This window comes from Mauremys reevesii, linkage group 4 (assembly GCF_016161935.1).
Source record: "Mauremys reevesii isolate NIE-2019 linkage group 4, ASM1616193v1, whole genome shotgun sequence".
NCBI classification, from domain to species: Eukaryota; Metazoa; Chordata; order Testudines; family Geoemydidae; genus Mauremys; species Mauremys reevesii.
The window spans coordinates 60675073-60689874 of NC_052626.1; the positions used below are offsets into that span (position 1 = coordinate 60675073).

Consider the following 14802-nt stretch of genomic DNA (forward strand, 5'->3'; position numbering starts at 1 on the left):
TTGTTGCATCCAGATACATCCCACCGACTCAAAACCTTAAAAGCATTAAAATAAATTAAGGGAAGACTCTCCCATATTCTTTGCCACTTTCATAATGCCTGCCGTAGTGGTGATAACATTCTGAGAAGTTTAGGTTTGTTACTTCCATTTCCAACAAATACTGAAAAGCAATATGTTCCCCAGCTTTATCAAACAAACTCTGACTGGAAAACTTAACAGTGACCTCAGCAATGTTAAGGCAGAATAATTTCCTAAGTGAATGAACTGTGTGACAATCAGATATGCCAATCTGTTGATATAAGAGCATATGAGTTTAAGGATTTGTGCTAGATTGCAAGATTGAAGTTGGGGGATGTAGAGCCCTATAAAATCTCCATTAACAAGCACTCGGATGGAATCGTGGAATCAAAACAATACAGAATCCAGGCTCTCCCTAACATTAGGACTGCAGTGGCAGACGGGCAGTGCAGGCTACACAGCTGAGCTAACTGCGTGGTGCTAGGGCCACCAGGGAGTGCAAGGGCTATGGGAGAAGGGCCAGCATCTGGGATTTAAGTGCAGCTTTTGAGAACTCAGTTCCTTGCTGTGTTAGTTTCACAGGAGTTGCGGCTCTCAGGCAGACTCCAGCCATGCAACAAAACATTGATCAGCACAGCAGGCTACCACCTCTCTCTCATCACTCACCAGAACTGTATGAACAATGGCTGGTATTTCTGCGCAGCACTCAAAATGAGCCCATCCCAGATCCACTGTATCTTCGCACTTACAGGAAGGTTATGAAAGGACGAGCGACTAAAATAGCAGGGGTCAGAGGGGTGTCCGTGTTAGTCTGGATCTGTAAAAGCAGCAAAGAGTCCTGTGGCACCTTATAGACTAACAGACATATTGGAGCATGAGCTTTCGTGGGTGAATACCCATGAATCCGACGAAGTGGGTATTCACCCACAAAAGCTCATGCTCATGCTCCAATACGTAAAATAGCAGGTTGTCTTACCCTTACGTCTTTTTCCCTGTCAGCTCTGTAGACGCAGAGAGAAGATTTAGTAAATATAAAAATCTACTTGCAGCCAAGAGGGAATCACTTTCTGAAGGAAACACTACAAGACTAACCATGTTGTACCACAGTGGAGATGTCTGCCAGAGATGGCAAAAATGACATTTGTTTGTCAATTTGTAATGCTACTCAGCAATAAACTAATTTCAAACTATCACATCATTTAATCAAATTTGAAATGAATTTAAGTATTCCTTCAGAATATAGGACGTTTGAAAGTACTGAGTTGAATTTAAAATGGCAACAATGACTGCTGCAAGGATGAAATATTTGATGCTTAGTGCATTTTTTTTTTACTTTTTTAATTCAAATATTAGTTCAATTGAATTGACACTAAGAGCTCTTACTTCTGTGTACTTGTGTTACTGTTCAGCAATGTTAGTTTGGTCACATTACTGAGCACTACTTTAAAAAATGATTTAAAATGTGTTACTTTTACTGTATACTCTATCTGCAGGATGTTTGGTTTAAATTGTAGGGTTTTTCTGTGATATCAGTTTTTCCCATTGCAATCCAATTCTGAACACTTTTATGCATTTACATTAAGACTACTTAATTGTAGTCAATGTATCAAACAATTTTGATTTAAAAAAACCCCATAAAGACCGAATTCATTTTAAAAAAGGTGAAAAAAGCAATCAGAAAATAATAAATCTGAAAATCCACAATAAAAAAACAGATTTCATAGGGTCCTAGGGCTGTGTTGCTTTTTAGTATCTGTTGGGGGTGGGGTCAGGAATCCAAGATTCCATCCGTGACTCTGGGAGGGCAGTATGGTGTATTGGTTAAAATAACAGTGTGGACCAATCAATCTGAAATACAGTATGGCTGGGTAATATTTGGATGGTCCTATCAGAGGCCTAAGCTCTGTTCTCAGCAGTGCCTGAAGCTAATTTGTTTGTAAAGTGATGGTGGGGAGGTACTGGCAGTTATAATTGATTGCCTTCTTGGGTTGTCTAGCAATAAAGGTGGTGAAGGGTATGGAACTATAAACTACCATCAGTTGAGCTGAGAGATGAACTTAAGGTCTCCTCAAGGAACTATCCCTTGGGGGAGTCTGTCTCAGCTCTAGCCTGTGTTGTAGCTTAGGCCTGGGCTACACTAGCGGGGGGGTTCGAACTAAGATACTCAACTTCAGCTACGCTATTCATGTAGCTGAAGTCTCAGTATCTTAGTTCGACTTACCTGGCTGTCCTCATGGCGGTGAGTCGACTGCCGTGCCCCCTGCCCCCCCCCCCCGACCCCGCTTACTACTCTTGCCGAGGTGAAATACGAGCATCGATTAGTGGATTGATTTATCGCGTCCAGATGAGACATGATAAATCGATTCCCCGATGCATTGAACACTACCTGCCGCTCCGGCGGGTACTCTAGATGTATCCTCAGCAATGTTGTCACCTGAAGTCCTATGCAAACAACATTCTGTTGTTTCAACAGCTATGGGAATGATGATGTTGACAGTGCTTAAGCTGCCAGCTTCATGTTGGTGTATTAAAACTAACTTGTAGGAAAATTGGAACCCCTAAGTGGTACTGCGTCTTACTTAGCAGATGCAAAGTAATATATGGGGCAAAAATCAGATCACAGGACCTTAACGTTCCTGTCAAAAAGGGTTGAAAAATTCAAAAATGGTAGTCACTTTTGATATCTTATATTCAGTGTGTGTCAACCTGATCTGAATCAAAACAACGTGAAAAATTCACATACTCTCACTCAATATTTTTATTACTTCTACATTTCATGAAAAATAAGTTTTTAACAGTCTTATCAAAATGAAAACTTTGCATCTTTGAGTGGACATTATGGTGGAACAGTAGTGACACCATAATCTCTTGGAAATTCTGTAAAGTCCTTGGACTCATGATACCCTGTAGATAGTAGTGCATTTTGGGTGAAAGCAAAGTATTCCATTTTGAGTTTTTAAATGTACTGTCTTTCAATTGGCTTTAATCTGATTCCTTCTTATTCCATACTGTTACTAGCATAGTGGAGAACTAATACAGCTGCCATATTCCACATCCATTGTTGGTAGGGCCAAGCTGGAGTACTTAGTTTTACCTCAGCATAACGTAACTGTCCCATGGTTTCATTTCAGGTGAAGTGTCTGATTCTGAGAGCAACAGCTCCTCCTCCAGCTCAGATTCAGATTCATCATCTGAAGATGAGGAGTTCCATGATGGTTATGGGGAGGACCTGATGGGAGATGAGGAGGACAGAGCTCGGCTGGAACAGATGACAGAGAAGGAGAGGGAACAGGAGCTATTTAACCGGATAGAGAAGAGGGAAGTGTTGAAGAGAAGGTAAGTTTATGAATTCTTAAGAACATAAGAATGGCTATAATGGGTCAAACCAATTGTTTGTCTAGCCCAGGATCCAGTCTTCTGACAGTGGCCTGTGCCAGATGCTTCAAAGGGAATGAACAGAACAGGGCAGTTATCAAGTGATCCATCCCCTGTCATCCAGTCCCAGATTCTGTCAGTTGAAGGTTTAGAGACACCGAGAGCATACGGTTATGTCCTGGACCATCGTGGCTAATAGCCATTGATGAACCTATACTTCATGAACTTCTCTAGTTCTTTTTTAAACCCACTTACACTTTTTCCCTTCACAACATCCTCTGGCGATGAGTTCTACAGATTGATTGTTCATTGTGTGAAGAAGCATTTGCTTTGGTTTGTTTTAAACCTGCTGCCTATTAATTTCATTGAGTGACCCCTAGTTCTTGTATTATGCAAAGGGGTAAATAACACTTCCCTATGCACTTTCTCTACACCATTCATGCTTTTATAGACCTCTGTTATATCCCTGCTTAGTTTCTCTTTACTAAGATGAACAGAGAGAGTCTTTTTAATCTCTCTTTGTATGGAAGCTGTTCCATACCCTTAATTATCTTTGTTACCCTTCTCTGTATCTTTTCCAATTCTAATATCTTTTTTCGAGATGGGGCAACTAGAACTGCATGCAGTAGTAAGGTGTGGGCGTACCATACATTTATCTAGCAGCATTATATTTTCTGTCTTATTTTCTATCCATTTCCTAATGCTTCCTAACATTCTGTCAGCTTTTTTGACTGCCGCTACTAGTGAGCAGATGTTTTTCAGAGAACTATCCATGACGACTCCAATATCTCTTTCTTGAGTGGTAACAGCTAATTTTTAGACCCCATCATTTCTTAGGTATAGTTAGTATTATGTTTTACAACATGCATTACTTTGCATTTATCAGCATTGAATTTCATCTGCAATTTTGTTGCCTAGTCACCCAGTTCTGTAAGATCCCTTTGTAACTCTTAGTTAAATCCAAAGCTAACTGCAATCATCTGCAAACTTTGCCACCTCACTGTTTACCCCTTTTTCCAGATCATTTATTATGAATATGTTGAACAGCATTGGTCCCAGTACAGATCCTTGGGGGACCCTGCTATTTACCTCTCCCTCACTGTGAAAACTGAGCATGCATTCATACCCTTTTGTTTCCTGTCTTCCAACCAGCTACTGATCCATGAGAAGACCATGTGACATTACTCAGGGTACAATCTGGATTGCTGAACGGCTGTGTCCTCTCAGTTCTTCAAGCTGGGGTACCTTTTACACTGCTTTGCTGTGAGAGCATCCACTTTTGGCCTGCTCACATATGGTCTCTCGCATGCAAATTACTGCCAGCTGAGTTATATGAGTGCTCTAGCCATTCACTCTTGAATTATATTGCAGAGTGACACCAGCAAATTCCCAGTCCCAGATTTGTCCAAACAATAAAACAAGTTTATTAACTACAGAAAGATGGATTTTAAGTGATTACATGTAATGAGGAATAAAAGTCAGAATTAGTTACAAAGATATAAAAGGTAAAATTCAAGTGAATATCTAACTTAACAAGCTAAGTGAATTTAAAGTAAAAAGGTTTCTCTCACCACATGCTTTTACACCACATGCTTCTTAATCCAGCCAGACTGCTGTAAGCATGTGGTGAGAGACTCCTCCCCCAGTTCAGTGATGCTTCCTTGTCTTTCAGATGTTGTTGATCTCATAAGTTAGAGATGAGGGGAGAAAGGGGAACATTCTCCAGATTATCTATCTTGTAGCATTTCTCTTCTTTGAGAATCATCTCCAGTTGGGATTCAGGCGAAAGCAAGTCTGTTTGCATGGGAACTTCCATCTGTTCTACTGTCAAGATATACATTTTTTGCTCACACCCCTTTTTCCTGCCAAAGAATGGCTTCTTAACCAGGTGATGGTTCATTGTCTGGCTAGACACTTCCAGAGTGGTGAACAGCTACCTTTTGTCAACAAAACTTTGTAGTGTAGACAAGGCCTTAGATTGAGTGGTTATGTGTCTCTCTTGTCAAACTTGCTATTTCAGTAATAAAATTCTTTCTGTTAAAGGTGATGCTGTTGCGTGTAACTGACAAAATCATGGTTTACATGAAACAGATTTTTCCTTTCTATTCTACTTTTTCTCAAAGGTTTTCATCTCTTCTTCCCTCCTTTCCTCTGGCAGGTCTGTAGAGGGGAGGGTTCTGGCCTACTACCCATGCCAGTATGATCAGTTATGGGATCTTCATGAGTCTGGCCCAGCCTGGCTGTTACTAGAATCTGTTTTTAGCAGTTTCTTCCAAGTCTTCTCTGAACAGTCTCTGTCTTCAGATGGTTCATGAATCAGTTTGGGTGAAAAATTGGTGGTATTCTACCCACTCTGCATTCACAGCCTCAGTTGAAATGGATGTTTCTGCTAAAGCAATTAGCAGAGGAAGTAGTTGAAGCTGAGAATTTAAACTGTTGTCTCTAGGTTTGTGTTAACACTCTATTGAGGTGAATTGATGCAGGCTTTGTGCAGAGAATCAGAGGGTAGGAGAAAAGGGAATCCATTAATTTCTCCCCCAACCAGCATGGAGCTGGTGTTTTGAAACTCTGGAAACACTAATTGTGGTTTTCCGATAACATCTTGGGAGCTGGGACCAGTGGCTGGCAAGTGGTACCCTTCTTGAGTGAACAGAATACCTTCTTCCAGGGCTCAGCAGCGGGTTTTTGGAGATTCCTAGTGGGGTGGTAGAGAGCCTTCATTGACTGAGCCTCTTGAAAGGCGGTTGATGAGAACTGGAAACTAATTAATTTACTCAGCTCTGGTCCCTCAACAGAGCACATTAATAAAAGCTGGTCAACATTCTTCTTGGGGGGCTAAGCATTCCAATAGAACTACTTGTTTGAGTAAAGTTACTTACATGCTCGATCTTTTGCAGGATTGGGCTGTTAGAGTAGAGATGGTGTTCTCTAACCAGAAAATCTAGATTCTTCGCTTCCTAAAAAAAAAAAAAGCAAAACTAACACTGTTTCTGTGACAGGTTTCAAAGTAGCAGCCGTGTTAGTCTGTACCTGCAAAAAGAACAGGAGTACTTGTGGCACCTTAGAGACTAACAAATTTATTTGAGCATAAACCCACTGGAAGACCCATCTACATAAATGATGCTGTACAAGTCAGCATTGAGTTTGTATATGCAGGCATCAACAATATGCTGCTTTTCTCCGCTGTAGGCTCAATCACTCTGCTGCAGCACTCCTACCCATTCTGTGCATGTCTCCTCCCAAGTTGGCTGGTGTTTGAATGGAAACCCTAATTGTAGTTTTATTATAATGTTGTCAAGCCATGTCTTTATTCTCTGGCTGTTTTATAATGTGAATTATGTGTATGATAGAACTGGGACCAAGTTTGAAATAAACTTTGTTCTTGTAGCTTATGAATACTAGAGGCATGCTTTTTCTGGTTCTTTTGGAAAGGTCTATAGCTGTAGAGTTGAACATTGAGGTTTGTATGGGTGCTGAAAAAGAAACTTCACAAGCTTTTTAGGTTGAAATCTAAAGAACATGATTATATTTAGGCCCTGTTCTGCAATGTAACAAATAACAAAATTTGCAAGTTAGTATGTCTGTTCCCCTAGGTATAACATGGCATCACATGTACCTTTCCAAGTAGTAGGTGTCTGGGTTCTAGATTACTATCAAACTTCAACTACTGGTTCTTACTGTACTTGGCTTGACTGTTCCAATTCCCACTTTATCATGGCATAACTGTGGCTCAGCTGTGAGATTCTGAGCATGTATCCATTTTCTTTAACTTCAGGCACTATTTCAGTGATTGAGAACTCAATATTTTATACTTACTGTCCATCTCAGTTTTTAATCCATAATGCTTCTTGAATCTGATCCCTGTCCTTATCCGAGTCATGCCAGAAATTGGTTTCAGCCCTTTCATCTACTTTCTTCTGCCCCACTTGTTTATGCCCAGATTTGAAATTAAGAAGAAACTAAAAACAGCAAAAAAGAAAGAAAAAAAGGAGAAAAAGAAAAAGCAAGAGGAAGAGCAGGAGAAGAAAAAGCTCTCTCAGATCCAGGAATGCCAGGTAAGAAACAGCAATTCTCACTACTAGAGTCACTTTATCCCACAGCGGAATGCTGCTGCCTTTTGCCCTCCTTCCTGCCACTTTCCATACCCCTCCCAGCAACCTGGTGGGGGGCAGGGAAGTCAGGTCACTTCTGTGCTCAATGTAGTCTTGAGTTTTCAGATCACAAAGAGCGTATAAATTAAAGAAAATATATAGCTATATTCTTTTATTATATAATATTTGCTTAACTGTTTTCATTCTAAAGGGGCTTTTTGTTGTTGCTTATATCTTTTTGTCAAACTTTTACCTTTCAAGCTGAAATTTCCCACATTGGTCCCATGGTGGAAGTGAATTTTTTAGGGGAGTTTGACCGAAAACAGTTGAGCCATTTTTGAGCACAAAAAATAAATAATACTTTTTTCTATTTTTTTTTTTAAATTAATAGCTCCTAGTGCCCCTCTGGTGTGCAGCAGATGTGTAAAAGGTGGTAGGGACATAAGCACATCTGCAACTTAGAGGCTTTCTGTAGTCTGGTGAAAATCTGTTTAGAATTAAGTCAAGTTATGAGTTCTTAAACCTGTGTTGTGCATGTGTCCAGACTTTATACAAGAATTCTCTTTGAAAAACAACCTCTGAATATTACCTGCATTTATAAGGAAGTTGAGCTGAATTTCTCATTACACGTGCAAGTGCATGTGGCAATGTTCTAGGAGGGCCAGAGGTAGGGCTCTGAAGGAATGTGTTCATGTCATGAAGGACTGTATTGTAATTCACATGCATAAGGGGTAAGAGTTAATTATGCAAGAATACTTTGGTATTTCTTGCCTCTTGAGTGCTTCACTTGGCAACCTGAATGTTCTCTTAATATAGCTTTCTGTGTGAAATTTAATTTACACAATTTTATTCTTCTAGCAAATATAAAGAAAGAACCCGCTTTGTCTATACAGTCTTTTATCTCCTACCGGGGTAACATCCCTTGTGTGTACTTTACTTGTATGTGATAAATGGCAGAGCCACGTGTTACTTTTTTTTCTGCATCTTTAATTGACTCGTATATTCTGCCAACTATTCCATCTTTCCTAAGGGCTACCTCTAAAATTCCAAACATTTGAACAACTTCAAACAACTGCCACTTTTTTTTTTTTTTGAAAAACAACCTGCCAGTGAAATGTTTTTTCATTGTTGTTGGTCTTTTTGCCCTTGCAAAGGAATGTCATCGGTCTCAAGTGCAGGTTATGTAATATGCACTCTTGCACCAGTGACAGATCTCATAACCCAGGAGGGCTAGAAATGAGAGCTTTATACCACTGGAAAGGCAAGGGCCTGAGCTTCCTACTTGTGTTCCATTGGGAAGTTCCAAGATCAGACTTTACAGTGATGGTAGTAGAGCTATTTTAGGAAACATTCAGCGACATCTAAAAATTTTAGTTGGTTTTTGCCCTTGATGTCTATGCTGTTGGGCTCGTGGTACCAAGAAAGTCTGGAGGGGGGAAAAATAGGAATTCTTGAATCCAAATCATTTGTACTATAGTAGTTCTGTAACCCACAGCATAAACAGAACACCCAGCTCGTCGTGGGTTAGAAAGGTTTTGTCCAAGAATATCCTGCATAAGTCGCTCAGAACTTATGCTGATAGAACCTTCCATACTACACTACCAGGCATTTGAGATAGAGGTGCTCAGAATGGAAAAATCTCTTGTGAAAAATGGCATCTTCAGGTTGTTTCCATCTTGCAGAGTTTGAAATTTTTTTGAAATTCTATGCAAAATATATTTTGAAAAATGTATAACTTTTCCCTCCTCATCCCCCTTTTTCCCTTTTGTCACTGCGTGCAATAAGATGAATGATGTCCAGGATTATTTACCTTGATTTCCCCATTTTTCTTTTGCTATTTTAACTTTTCAAAACTTCTGAGACTCGCAAAATTAGTTTCATTTTTGCTTTTGCCATTCTGTAATTCTTCCAAAATTGAAGTTCTGAAATTTAGCCAAAAAACAAACTCTAGGCAACACTCAATGGCAGAAAGGAATAAGAAAGGAAAAAAAAAAAGAAGGAAAAAGCAAAGAAGAGAGAAACAAAAATTTAAACTTTGAAATATCAATCTTCAGTTTTGACACAGAGCTTAGGAGTCTCAAAGGCTTTTCTGAAAATTTTCAGGTTTTTTGGGGGAGGGAAAAGGGACTTCATTGAATGGTTTGAATGAAAAATTTCAACCAGCTTGAATTCTAGAATAGAGAACTTTTAACTTTGTTCTTCATTTCAGTCTCTGAGCTTTGGCTAGGTAGTGAAGTGTTCTCTGTGCACGCCCTTTAGGTGATGTCACACAACAAAGAACGACGGTCAAAGCGGGATGAGAAACTGGATAAGAAATCTCAGGCCATGGAGGAACTGAAAGCAGAGAGAGAGAAAAGGAAGAACAGAACAGGTGAGTGTGAAAATTTGTTGTTGTTGACCTGCAAAGAACATAATTTGGAGTGCATTTCCTAATCATGTAATACGGCTCTGGCAGGTGATGCTTGGGCACTAATCTTTAAACTGGTGTCAATACAAAAAGCTCAGTTAAGTGGGTTGATTTGGTTTTGAAACTAATGGTGGTTTTCTTGTTCCCCATTTCCTCTTTGTTTGCCCCCAATTCTTGTTTTGGGCAGAGTTTTCCTGAACCCACTTCTCCCTAGAGTGCTGCCTCCACCATTTTAAAAGCCAATACATTTTGTTCTTTAGTGGCCTACTGAACTGATTCTAAACCCTGTAATATCTTCGGAACTGTGTAGTTTTTAATTTTTTTTAAATCCTCAATACAACTTCATGTAAACGTAGCCCAAAATCTTTAATCAAGCTTCCCCACTCCCATTCCGCCCCAATATGCTCCAACCTTGACCTTTGTTCACTCCAAAATTGCCATTTCCATGTTCACTCATTCCTTGGTTTTGTGACTGAAATTGCTAACAAAGGTGCCAGTTGTCGGTGGTGGCTTGTGAGACAGGGATGTGTATTCACTGGGGAGTGGACTGAAACCACCAAATAATTTCACGCAGTCTGTTGAATAGTGATCACTTGGCAACATTTCATTCCTGACAGCTTGAGATGTGGTTGAAGTGGCTACCTAGAGGTGAAAGGTTCCATTACTGAACCCCTAAACCACCTAGACTCTCTGTTAATTTCTTAGTAATGTTTTATCTATGGCCATCTGTTTCTATACATGTAACCAGAACACATTTTGTTCTTTCCACCACATGCCCCAGGCATCTTGTTGCAGACGGAAGTTGTGACACTATCTTTTTGGCCTTCCTTGGTCCTTGCCTAGAATGGTTAAAAAGACCCTTAGGGGTCTGTGCCTTTTCTTCCAAAAGTTGCTATCATGAGCAGATAGACTGGCAAGGTAACAATAAGCTCAAGTATGCATATGTGAATCCTGTTTCCTTATCACCTTGCTGTTCTCCACCCAGTGTTTCAAATGAGCACAGCTGAGATTTAGGAAACTTTTGCATACTCCTGTTTCTGTTTCAAATAGTAAACCTACAGTGACTAAGTGAATGCTTAGATGTAAGTGTAACTGCATGCTATGAAGCTGGTTTTCAGCTTGTGAGCACATTATTATCTGGTTATCCTGTCTCTTACAACTGAAGGTTCCAAGTGCAAGGAGAAGCTTTCAGCAAAAATAAAAGCTCAATTATTTCCTTTTTCAGCTGAGTTGCTTGCAAAAAAACAGCCATTAAAAACTAGCGAAGTATACTCAGATGATGAAGAGGAAGAAGAGGATGATAAGTCTAGTGAGAAGAGTGATCGCACATCCAGATCATCCTCATCTGATGAGGAGGAAGAGTAAGTATTGAACACAGGTTATAGAAAACTGCTGTCGTGTGTGTGTGTGTGTTTAAAATACCTGTCTGACCATGTTTTGGTTTAGAGGATTAAGTGGGAGCAACTTGGTGCATCAGAGGTGGCTCTGCCTCTTGGCAATGTCATTTGCGGGCTTCTACGTGCAGCTAGATTTGGGATTTATTTGCATTCCCTCTTGTAGTCCAGTTTCCCACCACTGGATCAGCAGCTAGGATTTAACACTCTCCTGTGACCCAAGTGTGTTCTTTCCTGTTGTCTGCAGTGATTGGAAGATGAGGTAATTCTTGCTTGTTGGCACCAGAGTTTGCACTTAACCCTTGAGAGCTAAACTAGTTGGGGAAACATTTTGAAATAGCCCCAGTTGTGTTGAAAAATTGAAGCTACACACTTGCATTGTGAAAAATGTTGAGTATAAACTGACTGGTTGAGGAGCCTCGTAATGGTGGGATAAGAATCCTACATCACTGTTCAAATTGTGCCCATATTTGTAGTGACTGAAATTTACTATCATTGATTTGTGATTTGGTGACCTTGGGCCAACGATTAAATTGCCCTGGAGACAACAGTACTTGCACCCTGAAGAACATGGCTCATAGTTGAGAAGTGTAAGGGAAACTACTGCCCATGCTGTACCTGTCCTATGTATATAGGGCTTTTTTCTCCAGAGCTTTCTATTGGACACCTCTCATGAGCACTAAATTCAAATAACTACACTCTTCCATCCTGACACATTGAATCCTTTTACAAATGCTTTAGATAACTAATTGAAACCCCTTTGTTTGATGCTAATGGATTTACATTTCTTTTGTCCTCCTTGTCTTTTCCAAACCAGAAAAGAAGAAATTCCTCCCAAATCCCAGCCAGTCTCCTTACCCGAAGAACTGAATCGGGTACGGTTATCTCGGCATAAGCTAGAGCGTTGGTGTCATATGCCCTTCTTTGCCAAGACAGTCACCGGCTGCTTTGTGCGTATCGGCATTGGGAACCACAACAGTAAACCTGTCTATCGAGTGAGTTTGTCTTCCAGGGATTTGATCCCATTTAGTAGCACAGCAATATTCACAGCTACCATTATTTGTCTGGTCTCTCAGGAGAGAGAGCTCATAATTATTGGGTGGTTACAAGTAAAAGATCCTTCATTATGTACTGAAGGAGCCTGCTGCTGTTAGAGTAGTGGAGACGGCTTGTTTTAAAAAAAATAAAAATAAAAAAATCGAGGGGTAAGGTGGCCAAATAGGGAGCTGCAGCTTATTGATTTCTAAATCAATGTGATAAATTGGGGCCATACTAAAACAATATTGAAAACCTAGTCTTCCGACCCTAACTGATGCTGCTCTCCTTCTCTTTGTTCTGTATTGAAAATTAGTTTTTGAGTTATTGTTGTTATGACCAAGTAAGGATCAGTATGATTCCCGCTTCCTGTAATTTGTGGTCACTCCCGTAAATTCTTACCACTTCATCTCTTGAGAAATCAGAAAGTATGCACTACGGTACCAGACCTTTCCACTTTGCCTGTGCACTTCAGAAGAGAGAGTAATTGGAGGAAAAAATGCTTTGCTGCTTCAAAACCTGTTAGTGAATTTGAGGACGTTGGTAAAGGATTTAACACCAGCTGTGCTCAACAGTGAAGACAAGATAGTGCTGTCAAATTGGTTTTCTGTACTGATGAGCAAGAACATAGATCCATTTTTTTCCTCTTGTGCTAATTGTGTAAAATAAAATAATCTGACTCCTCTTGGGGAGATAATTTAATCTTTCTTTGCTGTTCATCACAGTGACTACATGAAAGAATATGGCAGCATCCTCCTGAAGTTCCAGTCAAAAACTGGTACTTCAGAGTGATTGTGCTTAACACATGGGGCAGTGCTGAAGGTGTATTTTATTTCCTCCCCATACCAGATACAGCTATTTTACTGTAGGATTATACACACCATGTTACTGGGGAAGAATTGAGACCACTTAAATGCCATACCTATTTCAGCTGGCATTGTAAACTGCCAGCTGCTTGCCAGCTGAAGGTGAAGAACAAACCTCTACAAAGTAACTTGTACAGTATCTGCTAACATAGCAGGGACGAGTCTTCAGTGTAACTTTCTTTGCTCTAGATGATGATTTTTAGTTAGAATTATTAATCAGACTAAGCTTGGTCTCAAGTGGAGAGGACTTTGAAGTATGGATAGTGTTCAGAAAATGGCATGAACTTAGTCCTCACAGTCTGTTCTTCTGCACATCTTTTTTTATGGTTTAGGTTGCTGAAATAACTGGTGTTGTAGAAACTGCAAAGGTTTACCAGCTTGGGGGTACCAGGACAAATAAAGGACTACAGTTACGGTAAGGTGACACAGTAATTTTATCAATTGGTGCATTGCCTTCTTATGGGATGTAATGTTTTCTGTGTGGTATGGAGACGAGAGCCATAAAGCAGATTTTTTTTTTCTATCATCACAACATGCTTGTCAGAACACTCTTCCCCCTTAAATAGGGAGATGGTAAATAGCTCACAAAATGGCCATCTCGGTCCCTTGTGGTCTGAGAAATTCAGCTGGAGATTGCCAGAGCAGATGTCTGTATATTCCTGCTGTGCGATGTCAGTCATCTGTATTTTTTTCTTCCTCTTCATCACCTCCACACAGGGCAATGGGGAAATGTATCTTCTCTATGGCAGAGACAGAACAAGGACCAGAGCACAGTGCTGCTTAAACACTAGATGGTGGATAGGTGGACATAATATGAAATCTCTCTTTTTTTCTCTCTCTCGGGTACCTATATGGACCCCGTTAAAGATTGTGAGGCATTCAGCATGGTAATGCAATGATCCTCACAACATCCTGGTGAGGTAGGAAAATGAGACACCTGCTTTCTTAATTCTCCCAAATGTTTGGAGAATGCATTTGGTGCAGGTCTGCAATAACTTGATAGGTTCTCTGAAAGAGCCTTATTAATCATTCACACCTCTGATGGCTGGTAATAGCCTTTGCTGCCTAGTTTAAGGAGATAAATCCTTGCTCTAAGGCCTGGTCTACACTGGGGGGAGGGGGAGGGTGTCGATCTAAGGTACGCCTCTTCAGCTACGTGAATAGCGTAGCTGAAGTCGAAGTACCTTAGCTCGAATTACTTACCCGTCCTCACGGCGCGGGATCGACGTCTGCGGCTCCCCCGTCAACTCCGCTACCGCCACTCGCTCCGGTGGAGTTCCGGAGTCGACGGGAGCGCGTTCGGGGTTCGATATATCGCGTCTAGATGAGACGTGATATATTGAACTCCAAGAAATGGATTGCTACCCGCCGATCCGGCGGGTAGTGAAGACGTACCCTAAGGGAATGTTCATCAGGGCAGCTAGTTTCCCCAGACAGTAGGGATTCCCTGGTAATCTGAGAGCCATGTGAGATGCTCATCAGAAGTAGAATGCTAACTGGCTGGTGGTGAGAACTTCTGATACTGTTTAGAAACTAGATGGAGGTTGTCTCCTTCACTTAGCATTAAGGACACTATAATTTAGTCGTCGTCTTCGAGTAGTATCCTTATGGGTGCT

General features: G+C 40.5%; 1 protein-coding gene across 1 annotated transcript in view; it reads left to right on the forward strand.

The window, feature by feature from the left end:
- Positions 1-14802, forward strand: part of RTF1 (RTF1 homolog, Paf1/RNA polymerase II complex component) — a 40462-nt gene that overhangs the window by 11141 nt on the left and 14519 nt on the right. The window contains exons 4-9 of the mRNA XM_039536210.1: positions 3150-3354; positions 7334-7448; positions 9744-9855; positions 11117-11252; positions 12103-12280; positions 13519-13601. Coding sequence (XP_039392144.1) covers positions 3150-3354; positions 7334-7448; positions 9744-9855; positions 11117-11252; positions 12103-12280; positions 13519-13601 — 829 coding nt within the window. The remainder of the gene's footprint in view (positions 1-3149; positions 3355-7333; positions 7449-9743; positions 9856-11116; positions 11253-12102; positions 12281-13518; positions 13602-14802) is intronic.